Here is a 17,335-nt window from a genome sequence, read left to right as displayed (position 1 = left end):
GCTACGTCCACCGTCCCTTCTTTCTCTTCTGATACGACTTCCTCGCCTCTTCTCTCGACCCACAACACGGTGAGTCGTTTCGAAATCACTCGCCACAGCCCGGCCTCATGTCCAGTATCTGGCTTTCAAGAATCGAGACTTACGATAAGGTGTGAGGGAAGACTGAAGACAGAAAAAGGCACGAATAAAATAAGATTGCCACCCTCGCTGTGGCCTCTGGGGAATGAGATTCAGAAAGCAAAATGAAACATGACAATCAATTTCCTTGCCTTGATTCGAGATACGAATATGTTTGAATGCATAAATTTCACTTTTCCATAACCATGGCCGTCGCATCAAACTCACAAAGTATTAATAATCTCCACGAAACGGAAATTTCTGAAACCGGATTCGAGGTACCATTCGATTAGCGAACAAATGAAGTCCCATTCATGGAATTAACTGGCAAAACCATGAAACGAGTTTGAACTTATCCAGGCCTGTAGAACTCCCCTGATCAGCTCTTTAATATCTGTTTCAAATAAAGTTGAATAAGCTGCCAACAATCCACAGAGGCCGTTCGGTACTCTTGTTCCTTTGTTTCTGCTTCTGTCTCTTTCTCCCTCGTGAAAACCTCACCTTCTGATGGACCAAGGCCGTAGACAGCAGTGACCGCAAGAAATGTCGAGGATGTGCATGGTTATTGATGGCTACGAGTATTAAAGAGGCAGAGGCAACACTCACACTGCCGGGAATCTGGTCGAGGGGCGAAGTAAGGGATGTTACTTTCACTGTTCCACTTCCGGTCTGACTCTTCTTCATCCAGCGATGGAGGTGTTGTCTGCAAAAACGATCCTTGGATCTTCCTTCAGTTCTATCATTTGAGGGACAGAGAGTGACGAAATCATATTAAAACCAGAGATGAATGTGGTTCAATTAAATCATAAATTTTGAGGTACAAAACACGATTTTGATAGGAGGAAGAATGGTCTGGTGAGCATAGAACATTACATGTTGTGGAGCGACAATTTAAGCTCGTGGAAAGCATCTTATTCGATCAAGACACTTCATACGAACAGATTTTGACTTCTATATCTTACCAGTCAGAGAGAAGAGGAAAGAGTAACATGCCACCATGGAATCAGCTGGGTAGCTGATTGATTTCACGAGTCAGGACCGTTAACCAAAATGGATGGCCAATATCGATTTTTTAATTCAACAAAGATTAATACGCGTTTTTCCGTGGCGGCTCAAGAAACCCTGAGTCCTATTGTTTTTGTTTCAATGTTCTCATAAAAGAGAAGGAAGAGTTGGTCTCAAGATAAGAACCAAAAAACAGTAGTTCAGAAGAAGCAAAAAATGGAGCTCGCTTGACGGAGCTAACATATTAATAGGAGGATTGGAGATGTTGATGATAGCAACTCTATGGCTTCCGACGTCGATCAACACTGCTGCTCTTGCCATGTTTGCTAGAAAGTCACCTAGACACACGAAAGTTTCTCAAATTCCAGAAACAAAAAACAGCAGTTAAGAAGAAGCAAAAAATGGAGGAATAAATTGCAAAGAAAGAAATGCCCAAAAATGGTCGCTCTGATGCTGATAATGCAGATTACCTCTTCTGCTTGATTGATTAACTGATGTTGTCGTTTCTCCCTCCGCTCTGCTCGAATCCAATATGGGTATGCGCTCTGCTCGAATCCAATATGGGTATGGGTTAGCTCTCTATAGCCACTCGTCGGTCAGTCCCTCGTGAGGAAAGCGCATTTTTGATACTGTGATATTTCCAAGCAAAAGAATTGAGCAGAAAAAATAGCTTTCATTGAAGTAAATTCAAAGCTTTAGTTCGAAATACGTTGGAAAGTGTTGAAACCAGTGCGCTAAAAGGCTCGAACCTTTTAGGAAAGCAACCCCACGGATCTTATACAAGGATTGGCCCGGTCGATACAAACACAAATTCCAACACTCCCCCGCACGGGAAAACCCGTGGACAAATTCACCGGAAAAACCCGGGACAAACTCCTGGAAAAACCCAGGACAAATTCACCAGAAATACCTGGGACAAAATTCGGTGGGAGCGGGACTCGAACTTGGGACCAACCTGCTCTGATACCATGTTGAAACCAGTGCGCTAAAAGGCTCGAACCTTTTAGGAAAGCAACCCCACGGATCTTATACAAGGATTGGCCCGGTCGATACAAACACAAATTCCAACAGAAAGCAAACAAAAAAACAAAAAAAAAAAAAAGAGGAAAGAGATACATGAAGAAGATAAACAGGGCACTCCTGGGGACGGTACGTGATGCAGACATGGTTGTTAAGAAATAGTCTTACATAGATTAATAAGTAAAAAGATATTGAGTTTATTAGTGAGAATTTTTTTTTACTAAGTTGCTAGTCATTTTGTGATGACCTTGAACCTAACTTCACATGTGTAATAATCCATGTGAGACTATTTCTAAGTTAGTTTAAACTTAAATCTTAGCACTACTAATACATGCCGAACAATTCGTTAACACTCCTCTTCACATGTATGTAGGGGTGGCATTAAACTGAGTTGGTTTGCGAGTAGCTCGAGCTTGGCACAGTTCGATTCGATTTGATTTATCTCGATCTCAAATTGAATTCGAGATCGAGATTGAGGCTCGTTTAAGTTAACGAGCCGAGCTCAAGCGAATCACGGTTTGGTTCAAAAGTTCGCGAACTGGCTCGTTAACGAAGTTTCAGGGATTTGGGAATTAAGGATTCAGCAGCGACACTTCGGCGTTTGGGGATACGGGAATCAAGGAATCATCAGCGACAACTTCGAAGTTCGGGGAAAAGATTTAGGGATTCGGGCTGGGGAAAATCGGACATAAATCGGTGTTGGCGATGCGAATGGGACTGCAATCTGCCCTTTGAGGTAAGTTTTTGTTTTTTATTCGATGTTTTTCCTCTTTGATCTTCATCTCAATTGATTTTTGTAACCAGTGTCGCCAATGGAAGTAACTCAGTGAGTAAGCTAATTGATTTTTCAACTAACGGAGACCCCAAAGTGGATGCCATCGAGGTACTCTCTCTTTGTGTATGGTTGGAGGTCGAAGATGACATCAAAATAAAAATAAAAATTGAAAGCATATGGAAAGTGGTAACGAGATTTAATTTCCAAGTCGAATCGGACGGGTTGAGTCGGTCCTACTTGCCCGTTCCAACTCACTCATTCCAGTTGCCCTTGAGCAGGCCAAGTAGTCCGTTCCTACTCTCTCTATCCCAATCGCCCATATGCAAATCTTGAGAACCGTTGCAAGAATTTGAGCTTGATCTTGTGTTGCAGTTAGAAGGAGAAATACGATATACTAACTAGCTGCAACAACAGTTTAGTGGCTGCTAGAATCCCTGCCGGTGCAGTCTCCTAATCGTCCTCCGGCTTCAGGGCAGGATAGAAAGGAAGAACAAGCTCGATGCAGAGTGGGTATTTATTTAGAGGGCCTAACCAACTCTCTCGGTTGTGTGATGGTCTTTATAGGGCCCATTAAACATGGATGCTTCTAGCCTGCCTTTCTTGTGTTTACGGCTGTTAATTAATCCTTTATTATTTATTATTCAATTACGGGGCCCACTACTAGGCAGGCCCACACCAGATGGTATTTTTGGACTTTTTCCGTTCCGTCACTCACCGCCACCAAATCCGGACCGCTTTATTCCTGACTCCGTTCCCCCAACAAGAGGGAAAAGGGAACTTTGTCCACCGCGTTTGACTTGACCAAGTCGCTTTTCAGCAGAGTCAAACCGGTCGAGAGAAGCGCGGTCAGAATCCAGACATCAAAATCGGCAGAAAACCATTCCACGGGAATATGAATTCGCCACCTCTCATCGGGTAGTTGGGTTGCCGTTAATCCCGTCCCCTCATCAATCATCAAGCCGGGGCCCACAGGAATTACTTGGGTTTGTTTTCTGTTGGACAAAAGAAAATTAAGAACAGGTCAGTACAGGGGAGGGGAGTCCGCCATGAAAAGCAGTTCTCTTTCAGGGTTTTGCCTTGGGAAAAAAAACAAGCTGCTTCGAGCTAAGACTCTCTGATCCAGGACCCTTTCTTCGTTCTTCATTTCAACATTCATGGAAATACACATGCGTGTGGCTCAATGGAGCCCACCGTATTGAAAGAACAAGCTACCAGGGTGTGATGGATGGTGATTGCACCCTCTTTCTCCTCCAATCCTCATGACTTTTACATCGTTTTTCATTTGATTCTCAAATGTTTTCCCATTAATCCTTTTTAACCGGATAAGTGAGGTTTTCCCATTAATTTCCGACAAATCTGAGCTCTATCTTTAATAAGAACATTACTGAATCACAAAAAAAGCCAGGTGGTTTCCTGTGCTGAAAATTTTAAGCACTAGGAGGGTACTGGGTGTAGTACCTTTCATGATGACAAAAACTCATATTTATTTCAGTTTTAAGTTTGAAGATCGTGCGAGAATGAAGAGGAAAGTGGAGCCTATGATCACGAGAGCTCTCATTTATTTCCCTCCGAAGTTAAAGCTTTAGTTCAGTGCGAGAATCCAAAAGAAGGGGGAGAGAGAGGCGACATGCTCACATTCCCATCAGTCTTTTCTAGGCGAGAAAAGGGAACCCTAATTACCGTAAGAAAAAAGAAACCCAGTATCAGTTTGCTTCTTTCGGAGCAGATTTCTTCCTGGAAAGAGATATAAATCCTTTTCCTGCTATTACCATTATTTAATGTCGTTTTGATGAAGCATGAAACGGGGATATGTTACATATATTTATTACAAAATATTCAGTTACATTTGGGACAAATATTTTTCATCATTAAAAAATGTGCTTTTAACTCATTTCTTAGGCTGTGTTTGGAACAGAGAAAGTGGATAGAAACGAAAAGGAACGGAAGAGGAAGACAAAGAGAAAAGAAAGAAAAGAAAAGATGTTTCTTTTCTCTCAATGATTCTCTTATGCCAAACAACAGAAAATAATTTTTTTCGATAACCTATGTGATTTAGTATCAGATACGAATAGAGTAAACCCTATCAACGAGGGTCCCATTGGAATTCCAAACTCTCCCTTCATTGAAGAAAGTAGGGAAGGTTTAAGATAAGAGTGCCATTAATACAGAGAAAGCAAAGTCTAAAAGAGAAAATGGTTATGATGTGGGGCCCAGTGGGAAGTGTTTCAAATGGTGGCGACGACGAAGACGAAGGGGCGGCTTCCTGCGTCGTTCCTGGGGAGGAGTTGTTTTACGGCCATGGAGGGAGCCTTAAACGGAGGAAGTAATTAATGAAGGAAATTTTGGGACATGCAAGGGAGGCATGAACGTAGTAATGAGGAGTAGCCATGCAGGCACTGAGTGGTCAGGCTCATTTAATGGGAGATTGCCGAGACGCTGATACAGCTTTCTCCCTCTGCTTCGGCTCCATTCCAATCCCGATACTGAATACAGTCACCCCTTACCTCCGCTCTCAATTTCTCTCTCCCCAGAAACCCTAGCCCGGAAGTAAGAAACCCTTTTTCGTGTTTTTACTGCGCTACGTATGTGATTGTATTCTGGGTAGGACGGATATTTCTGGGTTTTGTTTAAAGTTTATTAAAGGTAAGAAGATGATGAAGTTTTGTCCGTAGAGTTGCAACAGATACAGAAGTGCGGCTGCACTGGTTTTGAAATAATGAATCTTGGCTGGTAGCTTGGGGTTCTGCTACTGGTTTTATTGAATATTTTCCCGCATGGTGCTGTAATAACTATTTAAGTAATATACTCTGATCAGTTCGTGTTACCTTTGAATCAAATCATGATTCGGTCGAGCTGCCAAGTTTAAAATGCAATCTGTGGAGAAAGAATCTACTTTGAAACATGACTTTTATTAACTTTAATCTCAGTTGTAATTCGTAAATGCATTCAATTCACCAGCAAATTGGAATTTTTTTTTGAAAAAAACTTAATTGTGGAGATGATATGGTGAGAATACTGTGAAGGCTCTAGGAGGAAAACGATTTTGTAGAAGAGTGCAGTAATGGAAATAAGAAGGCGAATTAGGAAGACGGTAAATGATAAGAATGATTCTGATAATGTAGTAAAAATGGTAGAGAAATGTGGAGTTTGGTAGCCGTCATTCGTTTCACCCGACTCCTTGAGGGAAATTAAACATCAGATGCCCCCTCTCACTCTCTTTCTCTCACCTTCGCAATAACACCTCTCCCTCTCAATAAATGCTATTGCACCCTCTCAATACGCTCTGCAATTACTCCTCGCTGGCACATCTTCTCCACCTGTTGCTTTTCTTCTTCCTCAAAAACCTCTTTTTTTCTATTCTCTCCCTCCTCCCACCTCCGTTTTTCCGGTGACTTTCTGTCTTTTTCTCCCTCTAACCATACCCACCTCGCTGCTCTTTACGGAGATCTCTTCAGAAAAGAAGAAGGTGGTTTTCCGGTGACTCCGACGCTCAAAGAGCAGATCTGACGAGAGTTCCAAAAGGATCTGTTGCAATTTTTTTCAAAACTTTCACATCAGTAAGTAGTATTTAAAAGAAAAATGATCGCTGCTTTCAGAAGGGTAAGGCGAGTGGCAGTTTGACGAGCCACCATTTTTTCCCCGTCACTTCTGCTAACGAGCTCTTACATTTCTTTTGATGCTGGCTTTTTGCAGGTTTAAAGAGGAAGAAAAAGAAAATTATTCCGAGACTTTCGTGGGTTTTGCTTCGTGTTTGTTGTGAGACCTTTTTCTCTTGATCTTTTCGTCAACCTTTGCCAGCTTATTCTGCTCTTGCTCCTTCTCTCGTTGCTTGGCACGTAACGGGAACCAGAGAAACTCTTGGACCCGTTTGAAAACAAGGCGTTGAGTCGCCTCTGCTAGTTCATTACAGGGCAAAACTTCCTCTCCTTTGGTCAATGCATCAGAGAATCTAATCAAACCTGCTCCAGTAAAAGAAAAAAGACAAATTTATCTGTCTACAAATAAAGAGGGGAGCGACAGAGAGCAGCAGTGGGTGAGACTTGAACGAGGCCATCAGCCTGTTAGGGTTTCTGGGTTGTGTCAACCGAAGCATGCCGGCCGGAATGGTGATTCCGGCGAGACACGCGCCATCGATGATGGGGAAGGTCGGAGCAGGATTTGGGTCGTCGGGGCTATCGCTTGGTCAGGTCAGCGCGTCAAGGGCCCTGAAAACTTTCTCCCATTTTTTAGTTGTTGAGCATCTTTGCATGCTTCTGCTCTTGCGCTCCTCAGATTCTTCTTTTCTTTTAGGCTAAATACTGGGGCTTTGTGTATAAGTGGACACCATTAATCCTTTTGGAGGAAAATCCTTCTCGAAATTCGGGAAGCGCGTTAAGGTCTTCTCTGGCAAGTGGGTGTGTGTGCAGCGGAGGAGAGGTCGCTGCTGCCCTTTATATATAAACTCGATACTGAATACTTTTGACCTCCATTGCGAGCGATCCAAAAGAGAACTCCATGGGAGCCAGAGCTGGAGCTCTCTACTGACATATAAAGCAAGAGATCCATTTGAACAATAGAGGAGTTTCTTACCAACAACCCTCTTATCGCTTATCATTTGATCTACTGTAAGTGGATCTCTTAATTTCAGCTCCCCTGAAGAGATTTCTAAGCAATCTGCACCTTTCCGCGCTCTTTCTTTTTTCTTTCTGATGAAAGACAAGAGAAAGAAACAAATAATTTTGGATCCATTAATGGGTAGTCTTCGGTCTGTTTGTGTACAGTATATCGGTTGGGTAGTCTGAGGAGAAGAGGGAGAGTCAGAGAGTTAATCTTCCCTTAGATTCTTTTCTCGATGATTTTTTATCGTTTCCTTCTCTTCATTTACATTTTTATCATCATCTGCTCCTGGTTCCGTCTTCTTTTTTCTCAATATAGTTATCTTCCTTCTGTTGATAGATTGAAATATCTATAGCCTGGGAATCTTAAGGATCTGTAGGTAATGTTCCAGCCAAACATGTTGGACGGTCAGAACCACCCCTTGGAGATGAGCCAAACTCCAGAAAGCGAGATGGCGAAGATTAGAGACGAAGATTTTGAGAGCAAATCCGGGAGTGAAAACATCGAAGGAGCCTCCGGAGACGATCAAGATCCCAATCAACGGCCCCGGAAGAAGCGTTACCACCGCCACACCCAGCACCAAATCCAGGAAATGGAATCGTAAGATTGGAACTCCAATCAACTTTCATCTTCTTCTTCTTCTTCTTCTTTCCATCTTCTACTAAATGGGTTAATTCCTTTTCTGTAGCTTCTTCAAAGAGTGTCCTCACCCGGACGACAAGCAGCGGAAAGAGTTGAGCCGTGAGTTAGGGTTAGAACCTCTGCAAGTAAAGTTCTGGTTCCAAAACAAGCGCACTCAGATGAAGGTAAAACGCTTCCACCGTGGTGCTTGGCTTCATATTAGCCTCTCAACACGTTCTGTGATATTCGAAAAGATAATATTTACTGTACTGTTACGCTATCTAGTCCTAAATTCATGGCTTAGATGTTATTCTGGTTTGCCGCTCTACAGTCGTGACTGGACTACGCTTCTTCTTCCTCTATCTAACTGCGTTTTCCCCTTTTTCGGCTTTGCCAGACTCATCACGAGCGCCATGAGAACACACAGCTCAGAGCCGAGAACGAGAAACTCAGAGCAGAAAACTTGCGGTATAAAGATGCCCTCAGCAATGCCTCTTGTCCCAACTGCGGCGGTCCAACAGCTCTCGGAGAGATGTCCTTCGATGAGCATCACCTGAGGATTGAAAATGCTCGTCTACGTGAAGAGGTAGTTGAGTATTACAGAGCTATCGATCTGCTTCTAGTTCATTAATTTCCATTTGGGTACTCTTTACCTTTCTTGTGTTGCTGGGTTCTACAGATCGACCGAATTTCAGGGATTGCAGCTAAGTACGTTGGGAAGCCAATGGTGCCTTATCCTCTTGTTCCCCCCTCGGTTCCTTCTCGCTCATCCCTTGACCTCGCGGTAGGAAACTTCGGAGTTCAGCCGGGAATGGGAGGAGACTTGTACGGAGCCGGCGAGCTTCTCAGATCTGTATCCAGTGGTCAGTCCGAGGTAGAGAAGCCAATGGTGATTGAGCTCGCTGTGGCTGCCATGGAAGAGCTCATTCAGATGGCACAGCTTGGGGAACCTTTATGGCTTCCAGGCCTCGACGAGAATATTGAGATCTTGAGCGAAGAAGAATATTTTCGTACATTTCCCAGGGGCATTGGTCCAAAACCTTTTGGCCTCAAATCAGAAGCTTCTCGGGAGACAGCCGTTGTCATTATGAACCATATTAACCTGGTTGAGATCTTAATGGATGTGGTAAGATCAATAAACTGGCTTCATAAATCTCATCAATTCATCTTTTTCATTTCTTAAGCATATAATATCTCTAAATTAATAGCTCTTCTTCATGAATTTCTCAGAATCAATGGTCAACTATCTTCTCCGGAATTGTCTCGAGAGCTCTAACACTGGAAGTGCTATCAACGGGAGTAGCTGGTAACTACAACGGAGCTCTGCAAGTGGTAACTGATTCTCTCTACACGCTGGTTCCTGCAATTCCCCAACATGAATTTGGACCAAGAAACGATCTTGTTCACTCTAATCAAATCTTCTTTTATGTTTTCCCCAGATGACGGCGGAGTTCCAGGTAGCTTCTCCACTGGTTCCAACCCGAGAGAGTTACTTTGTAAGGTACTGTAAGCAGCATTCGGATGGAACCTGGGCAGTAGTAGATGTTTCACTTGACAGTCTGCGCCCGAGTCCTGTGATGAGATGTCGCAGAAGGCCATCAGGCTGTTTGATTCAAGAAATGCCCAATGGCTACTCTAAGGTGTATTAATGATTGATCACAGTCGTACTAGAAGCTTTCAAATTACTTGCATTTCTCCTGGATTTCATTCTGACTTGGTTTCTTGATATCCATTGCCAGGTGACTTGGGTCGAGCACGTTGAAGTAGATGATAGATCTGTTCACAACATCTACAAGCCGCTTGTGAATTCAGGCCTTGCCTTCGGAGCACAGAGATGGGTTGCAACACTTGATCGACAATGTGAACGGCTTGCTAGTGCAATGGCTAGCCACATTCCTTCCGGCGATATGGCTAGTAAGACTCATCTTTCCTTTGTGAAGTTGGTCCAAGGCCTATCTTAAAAATAACTAGCCAATTAGATCTTTGTACTAACTAATCCACGTGGGACTATTCTTTAACATCCTCTAATAAAAACTCAAATCTATTTATGTTAAAGTTAAATTCGAGGAAAGATGTTAAGCTCATTAACTTCGGTTAGGTAGACTTAAAAACTAACTTTAATATGGAATCAAAGAAATAGACTAATAAGAATTTTCCACTAAAGTTCGACAATTTAGGGGAAGTATTAAGAATAGTCTTGAATGGATGAGGATTAGAATGATCATATGCTAATAATTTCAGAAGAGGTTTCCTTGATGAACTCAATTTCATAAATGAGTTCGTTGATGTTTTGATTTGCTCAGTTATAACCAACCAAGAAGGAAGGAAGAGTATGCTGAAGCTGGCAGAGAGGATGGTTATAAGCTTCTGTGCTGGCGTTAGCGCTTCAACAGCTCATACATGGACAACACTATCTGGAAGTGGAGCTGAAGGAGTAAGAGTTATGACCAGAAAGAGCGTTGATGATCCTGGCAGGCCTCCTGGTATTGTTCTCAGTGCTGCCACTTCTTTCTGGCTACCCGTCCCACCCAAGAGAGTTTTTGATTTCCTTCGCGATGAACATTCTCGTAATGAGGTAAAAATATGTTTATATTTTCAGATATTTTCTCTTCGAGTGCATGTGTGGTTTTTGATGTATTTTCTTTTATGTTTTTATTAAATAGGCTTTCAAGTTAATTCAGTAGTAATTAGTTATTGAGGAGAATTAGCGTTTTACAAATGGTATATAATGAACTGTTCATTTCAAATGGAGAACTGAGAATCAAGTTTACTGATACATCTGTTGTTGCAATTGTTATGATTCCTGCAGTGGGACATCCTCTCCAACGGAGGATGCGTTCAAGAAATGACTCACATCGCAAATGGCAGAGATCCCGGCAACTGTGTCTCCCTATTGCGGGTAAATGTAAGTCCCCATTATCTAACAGTGTCTCTCAGGAGACCCATCTCGCTCTGAACTGTAATCCTGATCTCTTCTCTTCTCTTTGTTGTTAATCGCAGAGCTCGAATTCAAACCAGAGCAACATGCTGATACTACAGGAGAGCTGCACAGATGCAACTGGGTCTTATGTAATTTATGCTCCTGTCGACGTAGTTGCGATGAATGTAGTTTTAAACGGCGGAGATCCGGATTATGTTGCCCTTCTGCCTTCTGGGTTCGCTATTCTCCCCGACGGGCCCAACCAGGCTCTGCATGCCGGACAGATCGGGGAGGTCGGCTCCGGCGGTTCTCTCCTGACTGTGGCGTTTCAGATACTGGTGGATTCTGTCCCGACTGCGAAACTCTCCCTTGGCTCTGTTGCGACTGTAAACAGTCTCATCACCTGTACTGTGGATAGGATCAAGGCTGCTGTCTCATGCAACAACGCATGAACCAGGTATCACAGCTTCAAACTACAAGAACTGCACGCAGCTTCCTTTCTCAGGAGATCTTTATACCTTAATTGAATACTGATGACCTCTCTGTTGATCTTCTTCGTTGCAGTAGAGATCGAAGACTGAATTGGAGTGAATTTTGAGAGTGGGAAGTCAAGAACGCACCTCAGATGCTCCTTGCAATGTGGTGTTTGTTTGAGGGGCTTGACCAGGCAAGCATCCGAGGGTCCTCTCTGCAGTTCACCAACATGCAAGGGTATTGGTTCGGGTATTGACTTTCCCTTAACTGACTTAAAAACAGAAGCTGTTCAGTGAGCCCTCTCAGTTTTTTTACCTTCTTTCTGAAGAGAGTAATTACTTCTGTTATATGTTTGCTGCTGTTAGTGAATTGCTTCTCTTTGCGCTGTTTAATAGCTTAAATGGGTGGGAAATGTTCTCTGCACCCAGTAAAAGACATGGGCTTGTATTCCTTTTCAATGTGCCTTCTTCTCTATTTTGATGTGATCATAAGGGTTTTTTTCTTGGCTAGCAATTTTTGGCTTTCTTCAAGAAAGAGAAACAGGGATCATTTGGAGGGAAACTCTTCAGTAGTTGCTTCTGAGACGTCTTACGTAAGAAATTCTGAAATTGAAGTTATAGCCGAAATGGCTATCTGAAACTTGTCCCGAAGCTAAATGGCCATGGATGAGATGATGGAAAAGAGAGCAGAGATTTCTCGTTGTGCCGTAGAGTTTCTAAAGTTGAAGCGTCGCACTCATGTTGTATCGGTGGAAATGGGTGGAATAACCTGTTTTCTGAGTATAGCAGATTTCTATAATTCGCAAATCCTTCGAAAAGTATGGTTTCTTATTACTTATCTGAAAATGTTAGTTGTTATGATTACGTTGAGCCATGAAATGATCTCGGTTACGTTGGAAAAAAAACATCTTCCATGAAAGATCTGTTCACCAGGAACCAGGAAAAAACCATCTTCCATGAAAGATCTGGGTTGAGCTCGAGCTCTTCATGGTAACCACAGACAGCTTCTGATAAAGTTGAGAAATACTCAAATTTTTAGCACAGTCGAGAGAAATCATTTCATTCCTTTTCTTTTATCTCTGATGTAAGTGCACGCCTCTGATTGTTATCCTAACCTACAGCACTCAAGTAAAAATTGCTAGCCTAGTTAAATAGGGATAAGGGATGACTTGAGTTCGTCAAGTATTCTGGGCCATCTTCCCTCCCCTATCAACCCCGTCCTCGCCGAGGCTTGTTTCCCACAGGGAAGGGGAGAGGGAAACTTACAGGGAAACTTACCTCCCTTTCTGTGCTATTTAAATAGAGGAGTCACACCCTTTTCTGATCCCATTTTCAAGTTATGGAAAGAACTTCTGTTACCAACATGAATGTCAGAATTAGCTGGGAGATAATTTTTTCTCCAAGGGACTGGATCCTGTTACTTCTATTTATTTATTGAAAGTCCTTCCTTACAACAGTTCTTGTTAGACCTCTATAGACGAAGAAGGGACAGAGAAAGCAGTGAGGTGGCAGGGCCCAAAAGAAAAAAACAAAGAATACCATTCCAAGACCAGCCCAACTCGGCGTTCCTGAACAATGTTTCAGCGAAAAATAGAATCAGAGCAATCCATCCATGTTCCAATCCCTGAGTGAAAAATGAAGGAGAGAAGTAAAGTGATTGTAACTCCAGGATAACTCTACACCAAAAGCCAGCAGATCATGAAGGCAACAAAACAAGAATAAGAAGAGCATGATTTAGCAAAGGAAGAATATCAGAGGTTTTCATGATCAAGCATTCTCCAATAGAAAAAGGTGTTTTTCTCGCAAAGAAACAATTACTCTCCTTCTAGTAAATACCTAACACCTCTATACTGGATTCTCAATCCAAAAACCAGTTTGTTAAGTATCCAAAATACAAACTGATGTTCCAAACATCCAGTAGTTAAGTACAAATTCGTTCACTTTCTTGTTCACATAGGATATAAAATGGAACGTGAATCTCCTTCCTTCCAGTTAGCTGTCCCAGGACCAAGGAGCTTACCAGCTGAAGGTACCAAAACAGAAAAACAAGTGGCTCGTTAATTCATTAATCCCAAGTAGTCTCGAGCTCGCCTCGAGACCAGCATCAGAGTTTCGAGATCGAGCAACCTGTCAAGCAAATCAAGATCAATCCTACTTGGAATAAACAACAGTGAAAAAACAAGCACAGAACTCAACCATCAGAAAACCAGTATGATGGACCTATCAAGAGATAAACGAGTCCGTGGGAGCCATTCACGATGATAAGTAGCAGCTTTGAAATAGCAGCCACGACAAAAGAGAGGAGGCGAGCCAGTGATAATTTTCTAAGAGCTCCAGTATCAGAACTAAAAGCTGACTTCTGGCTTAAACCCAATAGACTTTACAAAAGAAAACAATGTGCAACAAGTAGGAATGAGACGATATCAATGAAGTGAATATACAAACAATTTAATCAAACTTCCATCAACAAATAGAAAAATCCTTTCGGAATGATTCAGTCAGACATCAACCTAGAAGAGTACTTCTAAGCTCTTAAAAAAGTTCTCGAGCCGCGTTCTTGTTGGATGTGCCTCCACCACCATGCTTCCCAATGGCCCAACACAACTGTAATGCTAATTCAGTCTGCAGAAAGGGATCAACATGATTCTATTAACTTAAAGTGTTACTACCAGAGGCTAAATCCGAGCATATCCAACTACGAAGTATATAATCAAAGAGAGAAAAAGTAAATAGATGCGGAAGAGTAAATCAACACAAAAGGAGAAGAGACACAGGGTTACGTGGTTCGGCAACAGCCTACTCCACGGGTAGAGGCGACAATTCCACTAAGTCAAGCGAAGAAGAGAGCTTTGCGGCTCCAAGCATACAAATCGAAAACCGATTTCTCCCAATGAAGCCCTCTTCCTTAACAAACCCTCTTCCCAACGAAAAACCCCCAAATCAGAATGTCTCAAACTCAAAACCTCTTGATAGAGAGCTTTCTTATTAAATGGTTTAATCGAGTAACATAAGCGGGTCCGTAATCGGGTAATCGGGTACATGAACTCAGAGCAGGTACTCGGTTATTCGGGTATCCATTCAAGACACCCAAATAACAAAGAGAAACCCCAAAAAAAAGGAAAAAGCAAAATCTCAATAGAGTTGGGAGGATTCAAGTCCATTAACCCATAAGTCTGTTGGAAGATGGGCTCTAGCCCACACGACCAAGGAAGACCAACATATCTAAGAGTATTATAAGATGGGTCACATGACCAAGAAAGTCCCACAAGATGGGCCCAAACTCATAAGAAGTAGGACCCACAATGATTACAACGAGCTGACATCCTTATCACATAAGTTGAAAGAGCAAGAAGGACTCACAAAGGCATCTTTATCTTTTGGTCACGTGAGCTATGTTTGTCTTTTACCTATATTGAGTTATTTAAGTATGTTAGGACTTATCTTTAAGTGTTAGAGTTTGCGTATAATAGGGACAAAAATAATTTTATTGTAATTGGACTCTATTACTTTCCTCTATTATAAATAGAGGTTCATATACTCTGATTATAATAAGTTAATGAATTCAATGAAGTATTTATGTTTACCATAAATTCAACAAACTCAACAGCACAAAAACCACACATTGGACTATAAAAAGTATTTCTCTCATCCTCGCTGGGTTATCATAACCTTCCCCAAGTCTGTCAGCAATAGGCTTCTTGGTTCTTGCAGTATCTAGCGTAATTAGAAAATATAGCATAATGTACATTAAAGCTTATTTAAACTTGCACAAACAAGCGAGTAGGCAGTGTTTCTTTTCTAGTTTCTTCTGGGTTGGTCATTCAAACGTTTGGGTAAATTGGTTCTTACAAAGAATATTCTCTCTCCTTGTTCGAACATTGGTTCATATTAATCCAACAGATTAGCTCTCTAAGATTTTATTAAAATCTTTTTAATTATCACGAATGGATGGTGAGACTTTACATTGAATTTATACATAAAGATTACAACAAAAAATGGGTATTTTTAACCTCTCGATGATCTGGTTGTCAGCCCCTGTTTCTGGCAATAGGGATGGGTCGTCACCCTCTGTTACAGTTTATTAGCCTTCACACCCTTCACAAGCTGAGCGTTGAATTGGAACAAACGTGAAGCTTAGAGCAAAAAAATTCAAAAAAGGGCGTGGAATACTTATAGTGAAAATGTCGGCAACCTGTAAGAGAGATTGAGCATTCTTTAGGTCGTTGTATGCTGGCCTGGATGGTTGCTTCCCAATGTTTGAATGGATGTTGCTAGGATGTTTGGATGGTGTGTTTTTTTACTTGATTTGCTTATAGCATTTTTTATTAGGTCATGCGAATACTTCTTAGCCGATCTAACAATTGCTTTGCCAAAACTTAGTTTGGGATTTATAAGATATTCACGTTTGATGTAGACAATCAGTTAATTAAGTATTTATTATTATTAAAATTATCTCAATGGATATCTTGAAACCAGCAAATAAGACCAAAATGAGGGTTTTTCTAATAACTTTGCCACCACTTATATGCTCACGTTACTTGTTTAGAGAGAAAAGGCAAGTTGAGTACAAAGAGAAAACTAGTGGATACCCTCATCCTTTCCCACTCCTGTTCTAGAGGTTTTTGTTGACGAAGATAGGGGAGGAGGAGGATCTTACTCAGCCAAATTTGCTCTTATTTAGATACAAATAAAATATAGAGACCATATTTATCCATTAAATTTTAATTACAAGGCTAAAACTAAAAATACCTCATCTAGTTGACAATATTTAGAAATACGAAATCTAAGAAACTATACTCGAAAATACGATGTCTAAAATGACCGTAGATGGAAACACAAGACCCTTATGGACAATGTAAGTCCACAATGGCAAAGTTATGGCCTCTTCCAATGCCTCAAGACTTTTCTTATAAGAGGTTCTCCTCTTCTCTCATGGTAGAAGAGGATTTCACTATGGTCATTTATGCAAGAAAGATGAAATCAAAGGCATTTATATAGCATTGCTGATTCATTTGCAAAGAAGAGGATTTCTTGCCAACATCTTGCTATCAATAGATTGTTCTTTTTGTTGGAATATGTTGGTGATCTGTGTTATGACCTAGTTTTCCGCACCTTAAACGGTTAACTTTTTCGGGTCGCATTGGGTAACTATCTTACATGGTATCAGAGCAGGTTTCGCAAGTCCCGCCTTCGAATCCCCGCGCACGCAGGGACTTTGCATTTGTATTTGGAATTTGTCATAGGTTTAACCTGGGGTTTGGTTTGTGGGGGAATGTTGGAATATATTGGTGATTTGTGTTATGAACCTGGTCTTCCCTACCTTAAACGGTTAACCTTTTTAAGTAGCATTGGCTAGCTGTCTTACACTTTTTGTACTTTGATTTCTCCCTTCCATATAGTCTTCGTCACTCACTTTCTACCCTCTCATCTACTTCTCGCCCTTATTTGAGTTTGCTTAACAATTTTTTCTTCATAATCTACTTTGCTTTTGTTTCCTTGATGTAGTAGGTCTCCAACATACACTGAAAAACGTATAAATCAGATTAGATGAAACAATCCTTAGAAAAAATAACAGTACCTTTGAAAGTGTTGACTACTACAGAAAATAGAATAGAGAAACAGTGGAGGGAGTGAGAGACTAAAAAGTACAAAGAATGAGATAACAAAGCACAAAGTTGACATTTTACCATAGAAATTAGGTGCTTACAATTCATTTGCTGTCAGAAATTTTATTCTGTTTTGGTATTACTTGGCTACTAATTTGGTTTGCCTTACATAACAGAGCCATTCTGTTTCTTCTCTTCTCAA

The 17,335-nt window shown here is 41.5% G+C and overlaps 1 protein-coding gene across 9 annotated transcripts; it reads left to right on the top strand.

Annotated features, from left to right (window-relative positions):
- Positions 1 to 6,229: 6,229 nt before the first annotated feature.
- LOC137965659 (homeobox-leucine zipper protein ROC2-like) lies at positions 6,230 to 12,041 on the top strand. 9 transcript variants are annotated; one of them, XM_068811948.1, is made up of 14 exons: positions 6,230 to 6,474; positions 6,611 to 6,673; positions 6,828 to 7,104; positions 7,893 to 8,113; positions 8,202 to 8,319; positions 8,532 to 8,720; positions 8,814 to 9,260; positions 9,365 to 9,466; positions 9,574 to 9,774; positions 9,874 to 10,048; positions 10,438 to 10,709; positions 10,944 to 11,039; positions 11,135 to 11,511; positions 11,619 to 12,041. In XM_068811948.1, the coding sequence occupies exons 3-13, from the start codon at positions 7,009 to 7,011 to the stop codon at positions 11,504 to 11,506; spliced, it is 2,289 nt and encodes a 762-aa protein (XP_068668049.1). In that variant the 5' UTR covers positions 6,230 to 6,474; positions 6,611 to 6,673; positions 6,828 to 7,008; the 3' UTR covers positions 11,507 to 11,511; positions 11,619 to 12,041. The 9 variants fall into 9 exon arrangements, with proteins under 9 accessions (XP_068668049.1, XP_068668054.1, XP_068668052.1 ...); XM_068811953.1 differs by lacking the exon at positions 6,828 to 7,104 and having other exon boundaries at positions 7,853 to 8,113; XM_068811951.1 differs by having other exon boundaries at positions 6,611 to 7,104; positions 7,905 to 8,113.
- Positions 12,042 to 17,335: the final 5,294 nt, after the last annotated feature.

Source organism: Aristolochia californica, unplaced genomic scaffold, assembly GCF_029961685.1.
Source record: "Aristolochia californica isolate CCGP_79_NKW_82.1479 unplaced genomic scaffold, dmAriCali1.0.hap1 SCAF_5, whole genome shotgun sequence".
Lineage (NCBI taxonomy): Eukaryota > Viridiplantae > Streptophyta > Magnoliopsida > Piperales > Aristolochiaceae > Aristolochia > Aristolochia californica.
This window is presented reverse-complemented; position numbering and strand designations above follow the sequence as displayed.